The 25,695-nt window shown below is 38.1% G+C and overlaps 1 protein-coding gene across 3 annotated transcripts in view; it reads right to left on the reverse strand.

Annotated features, from left to right (window-relative positions):
• Positions 1-25,695, reverse strand: part of LOC139945725 (3',5'-cyclic-AMP phosphodiesterase 4C-like) — a 126,022-nt gene that overhangs the window by 62,758 nt on the left and 37,569 nt on the right. Inside the window, exon 1 of one of the 3 annotated variants that reach the window (XM_071943096.1) lies at positions 23,104-23,256. The exons of the other annotated variants lie outside the window; for them this stretch is intronic. Coding sequence (XP_071799197.1) covers positions 23,104-23,207 — 104 coding nt within the window. The 5' untranslated portion in view covers positions 23,208-23,256. Of the gene's footprint in view, positions 1-23,103; positions 23,257-25,695 lie in introns of those variants that run through there. 3 annotated transcript variants of the gene reach the window in all.

Raw genomic sequence — 25,695 nt, forward strand, 5'->3', positions numbered from 1 at the left:
AAGACAAATACAGGGCTGATATTTTACAGAGGGCAATGGAAGACTTTGGAGCGCTAGGTGGCAGCAGACTTACCAGGTAAATTTCCATGGCATCCGTATAGTTCTGATCATGCGCACATTACCAAGAACAATTTTACCTGGTAAGTATGCTGCCACCTAGCATCCCAAAGGTCTCCCATCGCCTCCGTGCGCCCATTCTTGGTAGCCCTTGTAACCTCCCTTGTACCCCTTAAAATATTCAGGTTGAAATTCAGATTTCAGAGGTTATATAAAGGCCCTGGGAATAATTTCCTTGTCCAAATACAAAATCCTGTTTTAGGTCAACCTTGCTGGGGGGTTTCGGAGCGAAAAATTATGAAGGCCATTCCGAGATGAATGAAAACAAACAGCCTGTAAATTAATTTACTCTTGAAAGAAAACAATTCATCCCACAGGTTGCTTCAATCTGAAAGACAAACTTTGCACGAGGCTCAGTGCTGTATTATTTGTATGATATTAAAAGAATAACAAATAAAATCATATTTTAATTAAACAAAAAGATGTGTGCTGTAAAAATGAAGAGGAAGTTTACCAAAGACAGATTTTTTAATTTGTTTTTACCCTTACACTGATGTGTGTTAAGCTCTGTATACTTGGTACTTTCCAGAGTTCTGCAGAAGAAATCCACAGACAAATCACTTGGGTGGGATTCAAACCCACAGCCTATGCATTGCTAGAGCAGATAAACTCCTATGTGCTAGCAGGGGGGTATCCCAATAAGCAGAATGCAAAGGAAGTGGACATGAAATGCAATAATGAAAGAATAAGCGCGGCTCATACTTCCTGCAAACGCAAATGCGATTCAAATGTTGACGTCTCGTATTCACAACAAAATTCGCAGCAGTGGAGTTGTGCTCCACTCTCTTGCAAATATCGTTTCGAAAACAGAGTTGTGACATCAAATTCACGTCAATTTCGCATACGAGGAAGTCAGGAAACGGGCTTTAGTAACAAAAGATAAAAACACTTCCTTGGTTGGGTTTTTCCTGAAGACAAGCTGTTGGAACATTTCCCCTTTCATTCTTAGAACCAACACTTATCTCAAATGCACATTGTTCTTACATGTAAACATACTCAGATCTTACTTCCTACACCGCATAAAGTTTCAAATCCTACTTAAAGGCAGTGGACACTATTGGTAATTACTCAAAATAATGATTAGCAAAAAACCTTACTTGGTAACGAGTAATGGGGAGCTGTTGATAGTATAAAACATTGTGAGAAACGGCTCCCTCTGAAGTAAGTTTTTGAGAACGAAGCAATTTTCCACAATTTTGATTTTGAGACCTCAAGGTTTCGAAATCAAGGATCTGACAGCACACAACTTCGTGTGACAAGGGTGTTTTTGCTTTCATTATTTTCTCCCAACTTCGACGACCGATTGAGCTCAAATCTTCACATGTTCATTATTTTATGCATAAACCATCTGTTGAGATACACCAAGTGAGAATTTTTTACCAATAGTGTCCAGAGTCTTTAAAACATTGTTGTTAAGTGCCTGCAGACAAGGTTTCCAACTTACAAGCTCTAGGTTTTTTTTTTTTTTTTTTTTTGGGGGGGGGGATAAAAAAGATCACAAGGCTTGTAGCTCAAAATGTTTAATGGACTAGATTTTTGTTACAAGACAGAATCAACATTTGAAAAAAATCTCCCTAGTCCCTAGTTTAACAATTATGACTGGTTTCAAATGAACATACATACACAAAGTAAACATTTATCTATTGTCTTTTGGTGAGTAAACAACATGGTCAAACACAAGACTGAAAAATATTTATCTCACTAAAAAATCAGCATTTTTCTTCAAATTATGTAACAAAATATGTGTTATTTGATCCAATGAAAAAACACCAACAGACTTCACTGGCAGACTCTAATATCACTGAGGAGCCTTTACAGCAATTTTAAATTGGCAAAAGTCACAATAACAAATATTATTGGTTGGACTTTCCCCCAGTGGCGTCCTTTTCCATCCCTGTTCTCTGGAGTCCTTTCCCTACCCTTCACCTCATGGGACCCACCTCAGTTCAAATCCCACCTCAGGCTGGAACCTTGCATGTTGCGTGGGTTTTTTCTCACTTGAAGTTTTCCTCCCACATCTAAAACTCTAAATCTAATCATGTCTTTCTCATTATCTATTAATCCTAGTATTGTCTAATAAACTCATGCTCTTCTAATAGTTTTACCTCTTGGGACCCACCTCAGTTCGAATCCCACCTCAGGCTGGAACCTTGCATGTTGCGTGGGTTTTTTCTCACTTGAAGTTTTCCTCCCACATCTAAAACTCTAAATGTAATCATATGTTTCTCATTATCTATTAATCCTGGTATTGTCTTATAAACTCATGCTCTTCTAATAGTATTAATTGTATCAATTAAAAAGAAGTATCCTTGAAAAAAATGATGGTTCTAAAAGTACTTATTTATAATTGCCCTGCAGCCTTGTATACACACGTCAATGGCTTGACATGCTCTTGACCTAAAAGTTTATTATTTTGTTCATGAAAAAAAAGTCTCCCTTGGTCTTAAGAATGAGGTATTCAGCTCTGCACTTTTCACTCTGGATTTTTGGCGATTTCTCACAACTGTGACCATTGAAAAAAAAAATTACACAGGTTAGTTTTATGTCTACATTTAGGTTTACTTTGTCTTTAAAGATAACAAAATAATTCCATCATGACACAAATGTTTACTGATTTCCTTTTAAAGCCTCAACAACACTTGTACAAAATGTTTGTTCACTTCAAAAGACAGGTTCAATTGAATAAAATATGAACACAGGAAAACACATTAAAAAGGGAAAGTCAGAAATTCTCTGCTTTACTGTATAAAAAAACATGGTGCAGTTTTTCACAGGTTTTGCTGAAGCTTTTCCCAAAGTGACAACGTACTTAGTTGAACTCCCCAAGCAACGGACTGCCATACTTTCTCAAGTGCCTTATGTGGTTTACTCAGAGTGGGGGAAAAGCTCTCTCAGCAGATTATCAAAACATGAATGTAAATAGTTGGCTCATGGACTCTCCACAAAGTTTATAGAACGAGCTGTGTCTACGAAGACACCTGACAAGATGAATGATACACCTCAAGATTTCCCAGCTGAGACTTACGAAAGACAAACTTGGGAAGGTGTCGGGTGAACTAGAGCAACACTTTTTTTTATAATATACAGAAATAATTTAATATTACAGATTGATAATCTGTTTGGTCCCCGGGGACAAATGCTGGATAAAACACCTAATGATCAGTCAAAATCCAAGAAGTTCGGCTGGTTGTTCTGTGTTGAAATGCATCCTACTCAACATGAATTATGGATCAGTGACAAAGCTGGAGGATTCGTGGGACGACACAATATCTGGTCCCACTGGCTTTACTGGCTACAAGGAGAAACACTGATGATTGACAGGGCCAATATGTACAACAAAGCAGAGAAAATGAACTAAACATATCTCCGTGCTGTGATTTGACCGTGCCGTTTTGACAGTCTAACTTTAAGCTTTTGGCCCTCTTGCACAACATATAATGCAGATCCTAACAATGCGAGTTTACCATTTACACCATTTTGGGAGTCAATTCCCTTGGGTGCATTATTTACTCTCAAAATGGCAGACAGGTTGTGTATAATTGTAAAATGAGTCAAGAAGGTGTGTGTGTGTATAGGCCATCCACAAACTTGTAGACTCTCTATGACACTAGGTGGCAGCAGACTTTAGGCTCCTAAATGCATTTTTTATCAAAATACAATACAACTCCACTTTGTCTGATGCAGCCTGTATTTGCTCTCAAATAATCTTTTGCAGAGCCATTATGATTTATTTCTTCAACTAAAACTTCAATGAAGATAACAATTTCAACTGGGGAAAGCTATTACAGATGATCAATATAAGGCGATTATGTGAACATGCAAAACTTTGTTTAATTTTATATTTAGTAATTTTTTTACTGGTTGGGTATGATGTGTTTTCTGAAAATTTGGAGATGAACACTCTTCCAAAAACCAATGATGCATTTCCTCTTTGGGGTATAAGATTGATTATTTGCCCACACTAAGTGCATGATTGCAATTATCACCACCTTCTACTCCTATCAATCACATATCCCAAGTGGGCAAGACACGCAAGTGTGAAACAACCGCAAGCTATCCAAAATTAAAGTTGATCAATCAAAGTTTACTTTCATCATCAGTACACAGTGAATCCAGAAATTATCAGATAACTTAAGGATCTATATACACCAAGTAAAACAAGTCCATAACAGGCCTTGAAATTGCTCACAGCACAATCAGCAATTGCCGTGGTGCCCCATTCTTTTGCCGCAGTGCCCCTCTGCAAAGTTCCACTACAAAGTTACATTTTCCTCACAGAAGTTCCCCTCACCAGAGGAAAATACTTGTGCCCCTCAACATTTGTAAGAAAGAAACTAAAGGATCCTGCCACAACCTCAAACCACCAAAGAGAAAGACCTTTCAACTATGATTTGTAGATACAAAGTCAGTTCAGAACTCCAGAAACATTTCACAACCAAATAAAAAAGACGAGAATACACCCATTAAATGGTACAGGCACTATACTCAAATAAACATCACTCCAACTTGATATACCTGTACTGCTAAGATAACAGTGTCCATTTACACTGATTCAACATCGTATTGAACTGTGTCAACAAAACAACTTAATGTCTCTTGCATCATGTTCCATTGCCGCCAATTAATGTAGTGGTCAAATATACTCACACTGAAACTAGCGCTCTTTTTGTAGGTTGAACAAATCTCAAAATGCTGGTTCTCCGGATATTTCCTAAGTTGGCTCCAAAAAGGTAAAAGTATTGTTTTTGCTCGGAGAGGCAGTTTTGAAATCCAGATTGTCTCGTTCCTCTTTGAGTGTTTGATGTCTTTGTCGACTGCACGACTGCACATCAAGTTTTTATAGATCAAACACTGTTATACACAAGATCTATTTCCTTCCTAATTTGGCGCTGGATCTGTTTTGGTTTCTCAATATCCAAATTAAGGAGCAGAGACGTTATTTAAAGCAACCTATCCCTCTGAGAAGCTATCGAGGGATGTTTCACTTTGTACGTAGCTCTGACAATCCCCGCCGAAGATGCTATCCAGTGCGTCCTAACATCAACCTTTTGCGCAGGCTCTTGACACTTTAAGAAAATAGCTCTGATTATTTCCTCAGTGCTGGCGAGATCCTCCACACGCGTCAACGAAAATATTCCGAAGGTACAAGAGAATCACAGTGTTAAAGTACAGCTTCCTTTTAAGACCCGAAGCACAAAGAACTGTATAGCATAGAGTCACATGAATACACACATACTCTGGGGCTGAGTTGACATCATCCCAACACTGAAATGACATAATAAGGGGATTTCCCTAATGTCAATAGCTCCCCCCTGCAGATGCAGTTGACTGCTTGGCAATAATTCCAAGGGAAGCTGGGTGGTTTGGTCCTATTGAAAGCATCCAGGGTAGCTGTGTATAGAGACCCTCCAAGCTGCAGGCAATTTGTGCTTGTAGAAAAATCCCCTGTTCAAAATGTCAGCTCAACTTTATTAATGACTTCAAGTGACCTGTTGAGGGAGCCCTTCATCAAACATAGGACTGTCGTTACAGGCAGTTAACACACATCTCACACTAATGACACTTCTTGTAGTTAAGCCAGTCCCTCCCCTCAAACCAACCTCACCCACTTTGTTTCCGAATTTACTATTTACCCCTTGCTTTTTCTGTGGTGTTCCCCTATCTCAGAAATTGCTTTTTTCTCAAAAACTATGTTACCTAAGAGGGAGTCGTTTATCACAATGATTTATACTATCAACAGCTCTCCTTTGCCTGTTACCAAGTAAGTTGTTATGCTAACAATTATTTTGAGTAATTACCAACAGTGTCCAGTGCCTTTAAGCACTGTATACTCAGTATGATTTGTGTGGAAGGGGGGGGGGGTATAACATTACAAAAATTACAGATTTAAAAAACCCCTGAGGCAATCAGATATTCTCATTACTAAACATATAATTTGATTTCAAACCATGGGACTTTTCTAATTCTGCTGCGGTGAGTTTGTTTCTGCTGTATACTGAAAGGCTACCTTGAAGCTGATCAAACACAGCATGCTATCTGGGCATGAACAAAACGTACAAAGTACCGACCAAGCACCGTCTCGTGAAAGGGGTGTCCGATACGCCTGCTCAAGATTTAAAGGCACTGGACACCTTTGGTAATTGTCAAACACCAGTTTTCTCACTTGGTGTAGCAATATATGCATAAAATAACAAATCTGTGAAAGCTAAGACTCAATTGTTTGTCAAAGTTGCAAGGGAATAATGAAAGAAAAACACAGTTCAGTCTCCTGACGATGACTAGAGCAAGCTAGTCGAAACTTTGAGACCAATTCAGAACTGACTCCACAGCAGTAGAGTTAATTACGATCCTATAAGCTAAAGTAATTACGATCCTATAAGCTAAAGTAGTAGTCCAGTCTGTTTTCTATACCATCGGCCCTGGTAATAGTTAAAAAGCAGGACAGTTCTTTTCAGAAAGTCTCCCGAACCTCCGATTATCTACTCCACGGCAGTAGAAAAAAGCAAGACAGTTCTCCAAGACCAAACTCTACCTGGCAAGTAGATACACACATGGTGTTACTGCAAACCAAATATACATTGATACCTCACCATGCAATGCCTCAAATCCTAAAAACGCCATTGTTGTACAAATTTGTCCACTTTAAGATGCTAAAAAAAATTCAGGCCTGAAGTCTTTTAATGAGTGAGAAATTCTCAAAAAAACTACATTACTTCAGAGGGAGCCGTTTCTCACAATGTGTTATTCACTATCAACAGCTCCCCATTGCTCGTTACCAAGTAAGTTTTTAAGCTAACAATTATTTTGAGTTAATACCACCAGTGTCCAGAGCCTTTAACAAAATGTACACAGTACCGACCAAGCGGCGTCTCGCAAAAGAGGTTCCTTTTACGCCAGCATAAAATGTAAGCAAAATGGACCTGACTTGTTTATAAATGATTCACATTTATATATAAAAAAAAGTAGATCAGTCAATACTGTATCTTCTCATAAGTATGCTAGACTGGACTTGAAGTATACCACGCTTGAGGTGTACATAGATGCGCGCTTTCAAACTCAAGGATTCTTAATCACTTGAAACTGACAGCTTGAATTCCACACTCGGCAAACAGGACAGCAAAGTACACAAAAGGGTTGACCAGGTATACTTGGTTTGAGAGACAGGCTATAAACTCTCTCAGACACATAAGTATTGTGAACACTTTTAGCCCCCCACCAGCTTGGTTCTGAGGAACCAAAGGTCCGCACATTTAAAAAAAAAAATATGTTTAAATTCTCAAAAGTGGGTAAGTTCTGAGTTTACTTTTAGCGTACAATAAAAAATAGCAGCATCCTACACATGATCAAAGAAAAAATCGAACACAAAACTGAAACAATCATTGGAAAATGGGAGAAATCCTAAACTCAATAAAACAATTCAAAGAAATGTTATCTCTCTTTATATTGACAGAGTTTGAGGCAAACTGTGATAGCATTTACTGCACAATGCTTGAGGTGTGTGGGGCTTTTCTTCACTAGTCCATCCCCCGTATTGTTATCTCTTGACTTAATAATAAATTGTGCCTACCGGACAAGACACAATGTACAGTTAACGATTCTGCCTTTCAGTTGGTTACTCTTTTTTTTAAGACAGGAAGCAAGTAACTTCAGGCCCTTTTCTTGCGGAAGCGCAGGAACCATTTCAACGAGGGACAGTTCTCCTTCACTATTAAGTGCAAACCACTGTTGAATGCAAAAGTGTCGTTTTCTCTTTTCATGTTTCCTTTAAGGCGTACTTGTGGATGTTCCGGACATTTATCTTTGTAAATTGGGGTCGTTGTCTGTATACAATATATACACTACATGAGTTTACTTTCATACTCTTCGACAGAGTTTATTGAACTTGCTGAAAAGTTAGTACTTGACAGCTGCATGCAGAGTCAGACTCTGAACAATATTTGAGGGCAAATAAGGAACAAAGGAATCAAAACTGTAATTTGGAGGAAGTTTTGTTGTCTTGCAACTTTTGTTTTTAAACAAAAGAAGTATGTTTGTAAAGAAACAAAGTCCATGATTTAATAAGGAAAAAATTATATACAGGTACTGAGTATGTTTGTGCATGGATTGTGTGGGTCATTGGGATTGGGAGGGGGGGTGGAAGGGGGAAACATTTTTCAGCCAGGGGAGAGGGGTTGTGCAACAACTGTTACCTCGCAAAAAGGAACTAAGTAGGGAATAGTAAAGTGGTACCAAAATATCAAGTTTTGAGTTTGTTTTCATATTTCTGCTCAACATATATTTACAATACCACTGGAGAATTGTCACAGTAAATAATTGGTGTACTTAATTCCCAAATCTGAAAATCCTTATATGAAATTGGTTTACAGAAGAAACACAAATCTAATCGTCCCTTCCATACAGTAGCTTAGATTCAATCAAACATTGGCACGCAAACAAACCATGAGGTATGAATCTCACATGGCTATTGGTATTTTCCACTGCTCAAGAAATAAAATTCCAGAAGATATTATCACAGGCGGGTAATGACAGAGCATATTTTATGTCTGTTGAAATGTCAGCCTCGCGTGCCGTCATTCATTGTTTATGAAGTAATTACTCAGGTTTTTATTTATACTGCAGGTATTATTTTGTTCAGTTTCAGTGACTATTATGCAGGCCTGGAATTTCATCTTTGAAAGGGCAAGGCCATTTTCATTTTGCAACTTTAGGGCACTTTCATTGGAAAATCTTAAAGTAAATTGGAAACTTTTGAAGGGGCACTGAGGCCAAGACCGGGGGCATCGGAGGCCATGGCTACCTGTGTGTAATCCTAGGCCTGCCTGTGTATGTTTGGCAAGTCGTGGCCGAACAGATAAGAGCACCAGACTAAAAGTGTTTCTATTCAGCAGGGTGTAGGTTCGAGTCCCGGTCGTGACACTTGTGTCCAAAAGCAGGATATTTAACCGGTAATGCTGCATGCGTCCTTTGGATGGGATGAAAGGCCCTTGGTCTTCCTGACACAGTTCAACATGCATTTAACTGTTTTATTTGAAGATTGATCTCATTTGTCTTAATTACCTAAAGGAATTGCAATGTAGCAATTTGATTACACCGTCAGGTATGATTAATTATTCAATTGAAAAAAAAACAAAAAAAAAAACAAGACAGCTGGACTTGTTTGGTCTTAAGTTTGTATGGCCTAATGCTCCCTGGTCTCGGGCATGCAGTCCATAGTCAAATTCGAGCCCTGTAAAATGTGCTGATTTCATGTACATGTAATAACAGCCACAGAGAGCCTTTCTTTTATTCTCGTTATGACAGACCTTCAGAATGGCTTAATTACTAGTTCAAGATGAAATTTTCTGGGTGACTCTTTGACAAAACAAGGACAAAATTCTCTGACAACCAATTTCAATGAAAACCAACAATAAACAGATGTTAATTTTGCTTTGGTGTGAGGGCCAAAACCAATTAATGCAATCACGATACAGGTCTGCAGAATCGTATCACAATTTCTGAGCTAAAACATGTTGAAGGTTGACTATTTTAACACCAAGAACAATACCAGTTTCTGTTGTAGTTGTTCAGCTTGCTCCAGAGCAAGGTAATTTAAGAGAAAATTGCCAATTCTAACCACAAGCAGGACCTTGGAATGATCATTCAGGCCAATGAAATTAAATCACCACTTTCTCATCAGCGAGCGCCCCGCATGTAGTTTCGGTACCGCACCATTAAATTTCATTATTTACCGTACCAAAATTTAATCATTTTGGCAAGAAATAACTCTGGTGAAATCAGATGCAAAGCACTACCAAGGAAAAAAAATTCCATGCAAAAAAAAAAATAATTGCTTTGAACTGAAAACCAGGAATGATACTTCACAGAGGTAATGTCCCTCTGTACTGCTGGGTTTGCCTTGGTGCCCCTAATAATGTTCAAGTAAACAATTGAACCTCCCTAATGGCCAAGTACATGTGCATCAGACTCAAGTTGTGGTGGCTAAGTCAACAGGGCGATGGGTTCAAACCCCAGTCAGGATACTTTTGAAAGATGCTTAACTCTTTCATGGACTCAACAACTAAAGTGTCCATACGATAAACTTATCACTAAAATAAAAGGTGCATGAAAAAGGGTTACACTATAAATGCGTCTCTTTATCCAGGAGTAAATGAGAACCTATGAGGGCAGAGGTGGTTATTGTGCCTGTTTTAACTTTGTACACTTCTTACATTACATCACAGTTAGAAATGGCATCCAGGGAGCTGAGAAAGAATGAAAATAAAATGCCCAGTGACCAGAAAATTAATGTTCATGGGCCATAAATGTCACAATTGATGGATAACACTACACAAATGAACATTAATAGTATTTTTTATTATACAAATACCCTTTAGTGAGGCCCTTAAAACATTAGGCCTAGAAACAGGTTTATTTTGTCCCTCCTTTATTGCTGCAATTTCCCCCTGAACTCCCCTGAACTTTTCCCCTGAACATGCCCCACACTGCTTTTCATTTCCAACGCTGTATCGTACATTAAAAAATATACAAACATGATATAGAGGTTGAATTAACAAGCAGACCCAGAGAAACAAAATGGCCTCCAGGTCTCCTGAGTATGATCCATCTAATGAGATGGCCCAGAGCACCCGAAGCAACAGAAATATATATCAGTCAGGTTTTCAAGACGCTCCAAAAAACGACACAACTGTCTGTGGCAACAAAAGCTCAGGCCGGGAATCCTGTACGACGTCATTACGCAGCACAGCCAGAGTTTCAATTTAATATATTTAAACCGGATGGCTTCAGGGGGGAAAGACGACGGAGTTCGAGTAGAAAGGTGAGGATGCGGTGAAAAGAAGATGTGATGAGATACATCAGTAGATGCATAAATTAGATGTATGGGGTGGAGATGGTCACAAGAGGGGGTAGTTTATGCTGATGGTCGTCTGGAATAAGGAGGGTGGGTGAAGGTTGATTAGAAAGAGGGAGTGGGTGTCAGTGAGGACATGCACTGCTTCCCACACAATTATTTGTAGCTTTCAAGGGCACAACAAAAATGTAAAAAGAGGAAATCAGGAGGCAAGTTGTACCCCTTGGTTTTTGGAACCATTTGATTGTTTTAAAGACAGTGGACACTATTGGTAGTTACTCAAAATAATTATCATCATAAAACCTTTCTTGGTTACGAGTAATGGGGAGAGGTTGATAGTATAAAACATTGTGAGAAACAGCTCCCTCTGAAGTGACGTAGTTTTCGAGAGAGAAGTAATTTTCTACGAATTGGATTTTGAGACCTCAAGTTTTAGAACTTGAGGTCTCGAAATCAAGCATCAGAAAGCACACAACTTCGTGAGACAAGGGTGTTTTTTCTTTCATTATCTCGCAACTTCTATGACCAATTGAGCTCAAATTTTCACAGGTTTGTTATTTTATGCATATGTTGAGATACACCAAGTGAGAAGACTTGTCTTTGACATTTACCAATAGTGTCCAGTGTCTTTAATCCCATAATGAATATACAAATGTAGATATACATATATACAATAAAACTAATGTGAAAACTTTCATCCAAAAAGTCGATCAGCTTTATGAGACATCGCCGAAAGTCTAGAGCAAAATTTCCATATACACAGGAAGAATAATCTGCAATTTAAATATACAATCTGAGAAACGTTACTAACAGTAAAGCCCGGTTCATACTTCCAGCAAATGCGAATGCGAAGCGAATGTTGACACACAAATTCGTAACAAATAATTCGCAGCAGTTGAGCTCTGCTCGACTCACTTGTGAATATCGCTGCGAAAGGAGGGTTGTCACGTCAAGTTCGCTTCGCATTCACATTTGCAGGAAGTATGAACCGGGCTTAACGCTTCTAAGATTCAAATTTTAAGGGGATAAACTCCAATACTTGTTTACAAAACCACATACATAAATTGCTTTATACTATTGAAAGCTGCCAAACATTTCAAGAGTGATAACCAAACGTATACCTTCCCTTTAAATATAATATTATGTTTATTATCCTTGAGCAATGGCATCCTATGAACCATCATTACTCTTCGCCATTTATCACTGCTTAACATTCAACAATGCATCACTCTCGTCGACTGGTAATATTTACACAACTCTCCCAAATATTTTCAAAGGAAACAGTTATTTGGGCAAACTTTTCCTCGTCGCTTGTGATTTGCTCTAGTTTGAGGATGGAATGTTTGGAGGTTTCAGCGGGCACATACTGACGTCTGTTTACATGACTCCATACTTGAGTTGGCAAAATATTCGGTAGACCAGAGAGTCTCTAAATCTTTATTGGTTATTTTGGTAAACTCTCGGGCCGGCAGCGTAAGGAGCAACTTTTAAAGACGCCATGTGATGTATTTACAAGGCATGCTGGTGGCAAACTGAGTGCAATTTATCTGGCACAACTGAACGTGGATAATTGCAGATTGGCGATTTGTGCCTTACGATGACATAAATATTTGTACACGTCTGCTTTACTTATTTTAAACATAGCCAAATAAAAAATCTCAAAAATTCAAGAGATTATTTTATGATTCCTATGGGAATAAATGTTTATTTTCTTCAGACACAAATACCATCAACAATTAAATAAATAAAAAACAATCTCCGCTGCAACCCTATGCTGCACTCATCTGTAAAACTTTGTTTTAATTTTTTTTATTTATAGGGCCTGTTACATTTTTTGTCTGACAAATCCAGCTGAAATACTTGGCAGTTGTATTTCATCGTTGGGTTTGATTTAAAAATCTCAACCAATCCAAAGTGATTTTTGACTGGATGGCTGTAGAGAGTATTCACTAAAAAACGGAGAGTGGGAATTTATCGACTTTTTTCAAAAAAAATAAAAAATTATTATTATTTCTTCAACATGCACCCAACAAACAACCTTCTGATCAAAACTCCCACCAAATCACACTCCATTAGTCAACCCGTACAATAATAACAGAATATTTTTTGACATTATCACGACTAACCAAAGCTCAGACGAAACGATGATATTTGCCCATTAAACTCTAACCCATGCCTGATTAAGCAACAAGGTCACACACTAAGATGTCTCTGTGATTGCTGAGCCTTTGCTTCATGATTTACTCAACCTTCACTCAACTGCATCCAAGGGAGGTACAGTTGTAGCCTCCTGATAAATTTTGCTTGATTAAAGGCAGTGGACAGTGTGGACACTACTGGCAATTACTCAAAATATTTATTAGCATAAAACCTTACTTGTTAACGAGTAATGGGGAGAGGTTGATAGTATAAAACATTGTGAGAAACGACTCCCTCTTAAGTGGAGTAGTTTTTGAGAAAGAAGTTATTTTCCACAAATTTGATTTCGAGACCTCAGATTTAGAATTTGAGGCCTCGAAACGCACACAACTTCGTGTGACAAGGGTGTTTTTTCTTTCATTACAAACTTGCAACTTCGACAACCGATTGAGCTCAAAATTTCACAGGTTAGTTATTTTATACATATGTTGAGATACACCAAGTGAGAACACTGGTCTTTGACAATTACCAATAGTGTCCAGTGTCTTTAAACTCGAGTTGAAACCAACGGTTCTTTTCAGAACCACCCCAACTCATTTAGAGATAATCATTACATGTAGTTACCGCGAACCTTAACCAGTATATCGTATTTCCACCATGCAATGCTTCAGATCCTACTTGATTAAACTCTACAATTTGAGCAGTGATAAAACTTAAACAGCTACTTGAGCGATCTTTTTTTGTTGCAGGAATGCTACTTAATCTTGCTTATGTGTTTGTTTATATTTTTACACTTCTGAATTTCATTTCGCATTTATCAAGCACAAGGGCTGACCCACAGAGCAAGGGGCTGACCTACATGTGCACAAGGCTTTAACACGCTATTTAAGGCTTATTAAGTACAATTTTTCAAGGGCAAAAAAAAAATCAAATCAAAAATCAGGCGAAAGTATAAAAGAAATATCATCAGGCCATGAATCTCATACTTTAAGGGGCACTAAAAAATTCCACTGGAAGGGGCACCTCTATGAGGAAATTTGTTGCAAAGGGCACCACAGCAAAATCCCCTAAGCCAATTGCTGTTTGTGCCAAGAATTATTGTGAGGCCTGTATCATCCCTAAATTGTACTGAACTCCATCTCCTCTTTATATTCAGCAGAATTTGGGAAAGCGATCTTCCCCCTAACCCCCGCAAGAAAGACGTCTGTCCCCTCTGGTATTGATGTTTGGACTGAGTAAAGGAAACGGCATACGATCCATGAGTAGTCCGTGGACCTCTAATATTCCCTCTCTACGGTGGAGAATTCGTGGAGAATTCTGCCCACGAAACATTGAGTAGTTCACCTGGTGCTATTGATTGAAGTTGGAGCTACAAACATGGATGGGCAAAAAATGGGTTTACTTGTAGTGTACAATTTTCAATATTTTGTGACTATGAAGTAGATTTGACCCTGCTATGGCATTAGGAAGAGAGGTCTGGGCATCTATTTGGACAACAAAACAGAAGCAATTAAAAAGCCTCATACCAAATGATGGGTACATTTTATATAATTTTGGGATGAAATTTGTAACTAACCAGAACCGCGAAAAAATAATTAGCATTCTTTAGCCTTAGTATGATTGTTCTCTACTCTATAAATATAACCTACATGTTTTTTTTTAGAAGGAAGTAATTTCTCGCTAAAATAATTGAATTGAATTCAAGAACTCAGCTTAGGTCTCGAATTCAGGCATCTAAAAGCATCTGAAAGCATACAACTTGTGCAACAAGGGTGTTTTTTTCTTCCATTATTCTCTCTCGCAACTTCGACGACCATATGAGTTCAAATTTTCACAGGTTTGTTATTTTATGCATATGTTGAGATACACCAAGTGAGAAATAATTTACAGGGTTTACAGAAGATAGTGGTGAAAGATAGTGGTGGGGGATTTCCATTCGGGGGATTCCCACTCCTGGGCAAAGCAAGACATGTATAGATGTTGTTATTAAAGGGTTTTGATACCTTAAAGGGTTTTACTCCTTAACATTGTCCATGATAACATAATTTTTGTCTCACTGAGAAAATAAAATATTTGTGTGAAATTGTTTTACTCATTTTTTACAAACTTGCTGTACAGCACCTTATGAAGGAAAGCTCTACCGGGGTATCGTGCAAGTTTAAAAGTAAATTTGTGTACATTTGTGTATTGTGTCGTACACAAAGAGTACCCAGACCCTTTAAGGGACCCTTCATCGATCCCCAACAAGCCAGTTGTCTTCTGACGCATTAGAGATGTATAGCCATGAGCTTGGGGGGGGGGGGGGTGGTTGGGTGGATGGACTGTATAATGTACTATTGACGAAACACTGATCTCTGCATACAAAGAACTGTCACACTTTGCACTTATGTCAAGCCACATCCACACTGACTCATTCAGGGTTTTTTTACTTTAAAGAACTTAAAGGCAGTGGACACAATTGTCAAAGACTAGCCTTCACAGTTGGTGTATCTCAACATATGTATAAAATAACTAACCTGTGAAAATTTGAGCCCAATCGGTCATCGAAGTTGCTAGATAATAATGAAAGAAAAAAACACCCTTGTCACACGAAGTTGTGTGCGTTTAGATGGTTGATTTCGAGACCTCAAGTTCTAAATCTGAGGTCTCGAAATCACATTCGTGGAAAATTACTTCTTTCTCGAAAACTATGGCACTTCAGAGGGAGCCGTTTCTCACAATGTTTTATACCATCAACCTCTCTCCATTACTCGTCACCAAGAATGGTTTTATTCTAATAATTATTAGAATAATTACCAACAGTGTCCACTGCCTTTAAGGGCTCTGGACACCTTTGGTAATTGTCAAAGGCCAGTAATCTCACTTGGTGTATCGAAGTGAATAAAATAACAAATCTGTGAAAATTTGGACTCAATTGTTCATCAAAGTAGCAAGAGAATAATGACAGAAAAAAACACCATTGTTGCACAAATTTGTGTGCTTTCAGATGCACAAAAAAAGGCTCCGGCCTTAAGTCTTTTATTATTTGAGTGAGAAATTGAAAACTGTAGTACTTCAGAGGGAGCCGTTTCTCACAACGTTTTATACTATCAACAGCTCTCCATTGCTCGTTACCAAGTTTTTATGCTAACAATTATTTTGAGTAATTACAAATAATGTACAACGCCTTTAAAGTGCTTCAAATATCGTTATCAAGCACTCATGATGCACCATGCCAAAGCCAGTAGACATGACTGCCAATAAAAGTGATGACAACCGAAGTGATATCAATAATGTGTGATGTCTCAAACATGTTGAGAAATATTATAATTAGTCCCCAAGTAAGTGCTTTTTAAAATCTGTTTGATTTGGGTTGAACATTGGATTAATAACTAGAGTGATGGAGACTTGAACCCAACCTCCAGGACGTGCCGGTGCTCTACCAACTGAGCTATCGAACCCTAATGTTGACAGACTTCCTATTCTGTCAATATCTGTGTCCAGGGTGTCATCTATTTGATGAGCAAATAAACCCCGGAACTGCTCAAAAGGCTTTGAGCTTCACAAATGATTTCTTCCTTTTAGTATTTGTTTTCCAAAGTACCATTACATTGTCCTCTTAAACAACATTTTTCGTCACATTACTTAATGACACATTGGCACTATTGGTAATAATATTGTCAAAGACTAGTCTTCACATTTGGTGTATCTCAACATATGCATAAATTAACAAACCTGTGAAAATTTGAGCTCACTGTGGTCGTCAAAGCTGCGAGATAATAATGAAAAAAAAAAAAACCTTGCCACACGAAGTTGTGTGCTTTCATATGCTTGATTTCGAGACCTCAAATTCTAAATCTGAGGTTTCGAAATCAAATTTGTGGAAAATAACTTCTTTCTCGAAAACTACTCCACTTCAGAGGGAGCCGTTTCTCACAATGTTTTATACTATCAACAGTTCCCCACTACTCGTTAACAAGTACGGTTTTATGCTAAAAAATATTTTGAGTAATTACCAATAGTGTCCACACTGTCCACTGCCTTTAATCAAGCAAAATTTATCAGGAGGCTACAACTGTACCTCCCTTGGATGCAGTTGAGTGAAGGTTGAGTCAATCATGAATCAAAAACTACGTTTCTTCAGATGGAGCCGTTTCTCACAATGTTTTATACTATCAACCTCTCCCCATTGGTCATTACCAAGTAAGGTTTTATGCTAATAATAATTTTGAGTAATTACCATTAGTATCCACTGCCTTTATGGCACCCCTGGATAAAGATATTGACTGCCAAAATTACAGCTCTGTAGTTCAGTTGGTACAGCAGAGAATGCAAGTCCTTTTAGCATTTTCCAAAGTACCATAACTTTGTCCTCGAAACAAAATTTGTTGTCACTTTACAAAAACCTGGGTAAAAAATTAATGACAAAATAGGGAAACTGCCGACATTAGGGCTCTGTAGCTTAGTTCATAGAGCCATGTAGAGCAGAGGGTGCAAGTCCTTTTTTTGGTACTAGTATTTTTCAAACATAAAATGTAAACATAAAGCACCATGGGTCTTCGAAGCTTCCATATTTCCAACTTCCAAAGGTTGAAAAGATTGTTGTTATCTGTGTTTCGAAGATTAAACTTGGGCCCAATTTTATACATCTGCTTTTTGGGCAATTTTATGCTTATACTGTAAACACAGGAAAAAGCATGCTAACGCTCTGACGCTAACTGGAAGTACATAAAACTACCAGATTCATTGGTAAAAATTAATAAGTACTGGCTCTAGAAGGGTAAGCTGAGTGAAGTATAACTGAATAGTACATCATGTTTTACTGTACACATTACTTTATGTATAGAAATCGATGGAAACCTCTTTCAGCTAGACACTGCCTAATACCGCTTGGGGGCAGAACACACAGAAACATCTGCTTCCCTTTTTTTCTCTTTTTTTTTCTTCAAATATTTACAAAGAGGATTATCAGCAATCGTCACAGGTTCGGCATTAAATTTTTCGTTAAAACCTTTACAATTTTAGAGACATATAGTACGGGGGAATTACTAGAAACCAAATTAATAAGACTTAAACTGAAAGCTCACTGATTATGATGTCCATACCAGTACCATGCTTCAGAAATAAGAAAAGTAGAAATATTCAATTGAGTCGAAGGCTGCATGTGCATATATGGCACACTGTATAATTTAAAATAGACAATTCTCAATACTAAAATATATTTTAAAAATACTGCCGAAACAGCTTTTGCAGGCATGATATTTGTCTTTGGAAATGAAGTATAAATATTTTATTGACAGGCCCTACACTGCCGACCTACATTTTGTACCTGTACATTATGGTGCACTGTAGGCAAGACAATTCAGGCTCTTTAATCATAATTTTTCCTGATTTTTTTTCCAAGAAAGACCCTTCAAAATCAATCACGTTCCCAGGGGTGATCGATATCTCAGTGCTATGTTTTTTTCCAGCATGCCATGCTCGCTCATAACCCATGGTATTTGTTAATTTAAATGTGCGTCACCTTTTAATTAGGCCTGTGATTGATACACTCAAGTAGCCCGCAAAATAGGTATCAAGTCTAAAAGCAACGGGTCCCTTCAATCTTCTTTGATCTTGCGACATATCTTATTGTATGCAGTTTAGGTTGACTGTATTTATTAAGCATGATTCATTTGAAATGCAATGACATGGAAATACTAACACTTTCACATGTGTGTGCTTAAGAGTCCCACAAGTGCCATACAAGCGATCAAAAGTTTTCAACAATCATGTGCGCAAAGCAGTCACGTTTGGGAGCCAATCAGCACTGTTTTACGCACTTCTACCAGGGGTTAGTAGCAAGAGGTATCGATATGGCGCACTGCACATGGTAGTGAGCCTAACCATGCCGACCCCCCCCCCCCTCAAAAAAAAATAAAATAAATAAAATAAAATAAAATATACCATTGTTTATTACAATGGCTGTTATCATTTCATTGCACCACTGTCAAAGTTCATAAAGCCTGTAAGCACAAAAACTTGCTAAGCACAGAAAAATACTGCTTAGCAGTAACTGGTTACTAGCCAAAAGTCAATAAAGTTGAAATTGCGGTGACTGGTGCCCCAACCATATTTGCTAAGCAGTATTTTAGCCAACAAAAATCCACTGCATATTAAATTTGTACATGGTTGGCATTTGAACCCACAACCCTGCCTTCAAGAGCAGATGTCTTAACCACTACACCACTAGCTTTAAGTCTAAATAACAACATCTTTTCATCCTCTGATCCTCGTGTCATCTGAACATCTCATCACTCTTTATCTGACAAGACACTTTTGTCCCGTGTCCAAGATTTTCTTGACGACTTCACCAGCTGTTCCAACAAGACGTGTGCGTCAATTCCCAAACAAATTTCACGGGAAGAGCTTTTCAATCACCGCATACTTTTTTGTCTTTCGTAGAAAGCAGCGGCTGGATTCATTAGATCAATACGACGATAGGAATCTCTCACTGTGTAATAACCTGCACCACCAACCCTTGACAATTACATGCCTCTATACCTCAGCCAAAGATTGACCATAAATGTCTCTCTCTTTCTCATCCAAAATTATAAATGTCTCAAGACGTTATTAGTTTCTGTTTAACTCTTTCCCTCTAACTTTTATTTTCCCTATAAAGGCCCCTTGTCAGACGAGGAAACTTTGACAGGCAACTTGACTTGGAGGCATTTACCAACTGCAGTGCAGGCTACAGGACAACTTTGGTAGTAGATGAGTCATTTGTCAAAAATATCTGAACAAATTTGTGAAGATTCTGTATGTGAATGCCCTTTCTTCTCAGAGACTGTCGGAACTGGTCGCCTGTAAACCGCTCATGTGACATGGAGCCGATACTTTAGACATCTTTGCCATTTTAGAATGCAAAAAAAAGGGTGTGTTTTAATGCTTTCTTGTCACCAAATGGCCTAAAGTTTCTGATTTGCTTAATAAAGGAGCTTTCCAATGGTGTTCAATGCTCGTGTTAGAAATATCACTTAAATATGCAGAAATTTCAGAAGTAAATCAGACACTCCCAATACAATGTGTTTTTGTACATTCTTCAACACATACTGTGCTAACTGCTCATTTTGTTGGATTATGTCACATATTAAACAATGCATAGATCTGCACAGGGTTTGCTGAAAAGAAATTCCAACTGGACTTTATTATGTTAGCATTACCCACCTAATAAATTGTCAATCCACAAGAATGTAAACCTCTTTCTGATATATGCATGGAATATCGTTGACATTTGTAAATTTATCCAGCAACCTGTCCCAAACACTATTTTATCGCCGGTATTGTCTGTCGGTAATTGATATGTGGATGTTGAGGATTCATGCCAACAGAGCTACCTACTCTGCCGTGATTGATTTTTCGATTCTATTTTCTTCCCGGAGAGAGGAACGGCGACGAAGAAGACGGAGGATCGGCATGCCATTAGCTGGACACCCAATGCTTATAATTCACTCACAGCTAGACAAAGACAGAAGGACTTGTAGATTATGAACCTAGTTGTAGCCCAGCAGGATTTCACAACCTGGCTGTATTAAAAACCAGCAGTGGCAACAATCTGTCTTCAATTTGTTTTTTAAAATTACTTCAATGTTGCCTCCCAACACAACGTTATGTTTACCGATATAATTGGATGTGTCAGCGATGGCATCCCTCATAATTTGTATAACAAGAAAGTAACATCCACAGCACATACATCATGAGGTCTCAAAATTGTCAGAAGAAGAAAACACAGGGATGACAAGTAAAAACAGGAAAAAACAGACAGTAAAGAAGTTATTATAGATGTTAAATTTGCATCAGGGATAAAGAATACTAATTTTTTTTTTTACCCATACACCGATGTGTGTTAGCACTGTATACTCAGTACTTTCCCGAGTCCTGTGAAAAAATATCACAGGCATGTTACTCGGGTGGGATTCGAACCCACGACCCTTGCTATTCTAGAGCAGTGTCTTACCAACTAGACTACCGAGGTTGCCCGGTAGCTAGAGGCAGTTCGAATCCTATGTTTTGGCAGCGGGTACCGCAACGATATAAGAAGTTTACACTGACTTTGATAATAAAAAAGCAGTATGAAATTAAATCAAAGAATCACCTTAACTTATTTGTGATGTTGAGAAGAATGACTTGGTATCAGGTTTAGAAGAAGTTAACACAGACTTAGACAATAAAAAAGCAGTACAAAATAAAAATCAGTCATACATCTTGGTATGAGGCCTAATTTGTGACAAGATTTTTTGTTTTCCTACATGTCAATGGACAAGTGGATATGTTCAACAGAAACAGATTGGGATTAATTTGACACAAGCGTGCACATGTTTTAACTCTTGACTTTCATCTTGTTCAACCGGACCGGACACAGACCCTGGAAAAAGACGTTTCTTGTTGCTTGGGGGCAAACACCGATAAGAATTAACATTTTGTATTTAAGTAGCAAATCACATGCTAGGACACGGAGAAATTTCCCAATTAATATCCCAGTTTGAAATGCCACTTAAGTATCCAAATAAAATACTGCAAAATAAATTGGTATTGACACAAAATACTAAAAAGCTTGGGCGGAGTGTTTGCAGTATTTTTCAGCGGGTCAACAGGTTTTTACTGCATATTCCTGGATGCTATGCTCGAGCCATTTGAGATGATAGCTGTGATCAAAGTTCACTTGATTTTGTTTCACAAAATAAACAAACATCTCAAACTTGAGGGGAAATAAAAATCTCGTTTGAGTTGTTTCTGCGAGGCATACTGAGGTAATAAATTAAAACGATAATTTCTGCATTTATAATTATAAATTTTGATAGCAAACTGAAGTATTTTAAATGCTCATAAACAAACGTCTCTTCCTTAAAGACAGTGGACACTATTGGTAATTGTCAAAGACTAGCCTTCACACTTGGTGTATCTCAACATATGCATAAAATAACAAACCTGTGAAAATTTGAGCTCAATCAGCCATCGAAGTTGCGAGATAATAATGAAAGAAAAATAACCCTTGTCACACGAAGTTGTGTGCATTTAGATGGTTGATTTCGAGACCTCAAGTTCTAAATCTGAGGTCTTGAAATCAAATTCGTGGAAAATTACTTCTTTCTCGAAAACTATGGCACTTTAGAGGGAGCCGTTTCTCACATTGTTTTATACCATCAACCTCTCCCCATTACTCGCCACCAAGTAAGGTTTTATGCCAATAATTATTTAGAGTAATTACCAATAGTGTCCACTGCCTTTAATAAGTATTTCAAAATTTAATTTCTGGGTTTTATCAGTTTGTACACAGTTCTTGTAGTAAATGGACCGGCTCTGCTTTCCAATACAATTTTAAGGAAACATTTTTGTTTGTAGTCATTGGTTTTTTGTTTGTTTACAAACTGTAGGTCTGGCCCCAGATTGAATTCCTATAGTCAAAGTCCTTTAAGACCAGCTGGAATAAAAACAATAAGTGATCTATACTGAAAACTATTTAAAAAGTGTTTAATTAATATCAAATTTAGGGAAACATGAGATTACAACCGAGTCTCTAAATTAAGGGAAAACAATTATGAAAATATTCTTCACCGCTTTTCAGTATTCACAATGAGCCATGACGCTCACTCATGTGGTGTAATTTGTGGGAGCATCGTTTTGTACGTGGCTTTGTTACTAATCAGACAAGACCTGCATATTGTTATTTGTGTTGACAACTTCGCAGTCAAATACGTCTTTAAAAATGTGCAAAAGGAATTTATGAAACAAAATTGTCCTTCGGGTCTGAACTTTCAATAAGGATAATTGTGGGGAAAGCTCACAAAAATAATGAATGATCGGGTATTGAAAAATTGACAAGGGCTAGGTCTGAACCAAAACCTCCAAATTAACATGCTGACACTCTATGAGATATCTAGCCCTATCTATATAATAAGTGAAATTGACTAAAATCAGAAAATGGGTGTGCCTTGTCCGTTACCTATTGTGAGTACCTGTGATAAAAGTCTGAAACCTACCGTTTCTTCGTGGAGTCGTAGAAACTGGCCATCGAATGGCGCCGCGATAACGGCGGCACCATCTTGGGCAGACGGGGACGCGGTTTGGGCCTCATGGAGGACATCTCGGTGAGGACGTCACGCAGCTGTTCCGGCTCCTCCGACAGCGTTGAGAGGCACGCGGCCATTCCTACTGCCGGCGTGTTTGCAATAGGTTGTCCAGAATTGTGATTCGGCATATACACCAATAAAGTCAAGAGACGGAGGAATAGGTCCCGTGTATAGAAGGCGCTAGGAAATCCTAGATGGCTAGGGGTGGACGAGCTCGAAACAAACGTCGATCGACTTCCTCCTGGCCCGAGGGTCGTCAGGGTCTACGCTTGGAAATCAAGCTAGATTTGCAAATTCGAACAAAAATCCTCAGATATATACCACCCAGGCCCTCTTCAAGGGCATGGCTATTCGCCAGCTAAGGTTACGATCAATTTAAGTCTAAGATAAAAAAGAGTATAAGGGGGGTGGCGGTTGACATCTGGAATGCTCAAACACAAGCGCAGTGAAAATAAATTTTGCCCCAAATTCCGTTTGAGTCAAGCAGCCAAGAGAAAGTATGCGTGATTATTTAAGAAACCGAGCGCCTAAAAAAGAGAAATTATGATTGGATATTTGTGAAGATCATATTTCACTCCAGAGCGTTGCTTTTTTTAGTTTATTTTCATAAGTGCCGCTGTCAGTACGAGAAGACTCTTCATCTTGGACAGATCAAGTTAATAGATCCTTGCAGACGTTTCAAGCCCCGCCGTGATTACCATTGCTTTTGATACAACAAGAAAAGTCAAGTGACGTGATCAAAACAAATACAAAGAACTACGAAGCTGTAATAGGAAAGAAAAAACCAAGCCAACTTTGGACAGCAGGAGAACGTCATACTCACAGATTACAGGATTAATGAGTCAGAAATTTAGTTTCAATGACAGAAGGAAGGGGAAAAAGGGAGTTAGTGACTAATAGGATATGAACAACAAAATCATCATAAATAAATTAATTTCTTCTGTCAAGTAAAGAATACTAAATTTGTACCCTGAAGGGACAGAAATGAAATAAAAACAAAAACCAGAATTAAGCTGTTAATCTTATTACATAAAACAAAACAAAAAACTGAAAACAGACTTTTTTTACACAAACAGGAACAAAATAGCAAATTATTATTGAGCGCCAGTCTGCACAGTGGTTCTACCGCAAATATTTGTGGCAATCGAACTAATGAAATAATTAAATCTATACAATACTGCAATGCTTGCACAGAGTTTGGTCGCTAATCAAAATACATATTGACATTGTAGATATTATTTTGCTTATTATACTTTAATTATTCACGTCATGTTTTTTTTTATAGGATTTGAGGCATTGCATGGTGGGGTATCAATATATATTTGGTTTGCGGTAACACCATGTGTGTATCTACTTGCCAGGTAGAGTTGTTCTTAGGGAACTGTCTTGCTTTATTCTACTGCCGTGGAGTAGAAAATCGGAGGTTCGGGAGACTTCACAGTTCTGAAAAGAACTGTCCTGCTTTATAACTATTACCAGGGCGGATGGTATAGAAATTTGACTGGACTACTACTTTAGCTTATAGGATCGTAATAACTGGACTGCCGCGGAGTCAGTTCGGAATTGGTCTCAACGTTTTGACTAGCTTGCTCTAGTCATCGTCAGGAGACGCTTTTTTTTTTTTTCTTTGTGAGCATCAGTAGCAAGCATAGGGATAATATTTTCACCCTATATTTTGAAAGCTGATCTGTACTTGATGCAAAACAGGTCTGTATGCAAAGGGCAAGGGGCACCAAGGCATTTTCTCCTTGGTAAAGGGCACCCTATGAGTAACTTGTAAATTTCTACTGGAGAGCATTTCAAGGGAACCAAGAATGACGAAGGGGCATGGAGGCAATCGCCTTTGTCGCCTCTGTTAAGTATCAGGCCTGCATTTGCGGCAGGGTAGTTTTACTACCAAAATTATACGAAAACAAATTGCTAAATCAATTTCACCAGTTATGAAGTTTCTAAAATTGCTGTTCCAAAATTATCTGTAATACCGGTGTGTAAAAACAACTGCACTGAAATAATAATGCTATTGCAGTTCTACACCAAAATGCTAAAAAATCTTAAAGCTGTTAAATTTAATAAATCTTTAGTAAACCACAAGGAAAACTTACTGAGTAAATTTTAAATAGCTTGGGATTAAAAAATTTGTTTTTACCAGAGCGGGATTTGAACCATGTTGAAAAAAAGACAAATTAACTAGAGCCTAATTTGAACCAATATAGGTTCAAATCCCCCTCTGGTAAATTTTCCTTGTTCAACCAATGTTGGTTTAAAATCTGCTGCATTAAATTTGTCTTTGTGTCAACCCAAAATCAATTCAGTCTTCAGTCTTCAGTGGGTTGCTCCTTCTTACAGCCTTGAAGGCTAAACTACATGGTTGGTGGCCAACAACCTATCAGCCGGTGAAGCAAGAACTCAAGGTGCCTATCGAAAACAATAAACTCAATGTGCCAAAAAAGGTGTAGATACAAAGATGTGCTGGTTGCTGGTGTAAAAAAAAGAACTTGGCCT

The sequence above is a fragment of the Asterias amurensis genome, chromosome 13 (genome assembly GCF_032118995.1).
Source record: "Asterias amurensis chromosome 13, ASM3211899v1".
NCBI lineage: Eukaryota > Metazoa > Echinodermata > Asteroidea > Forcipulatida > Asteriidae > Asterias > Asterias amurensis.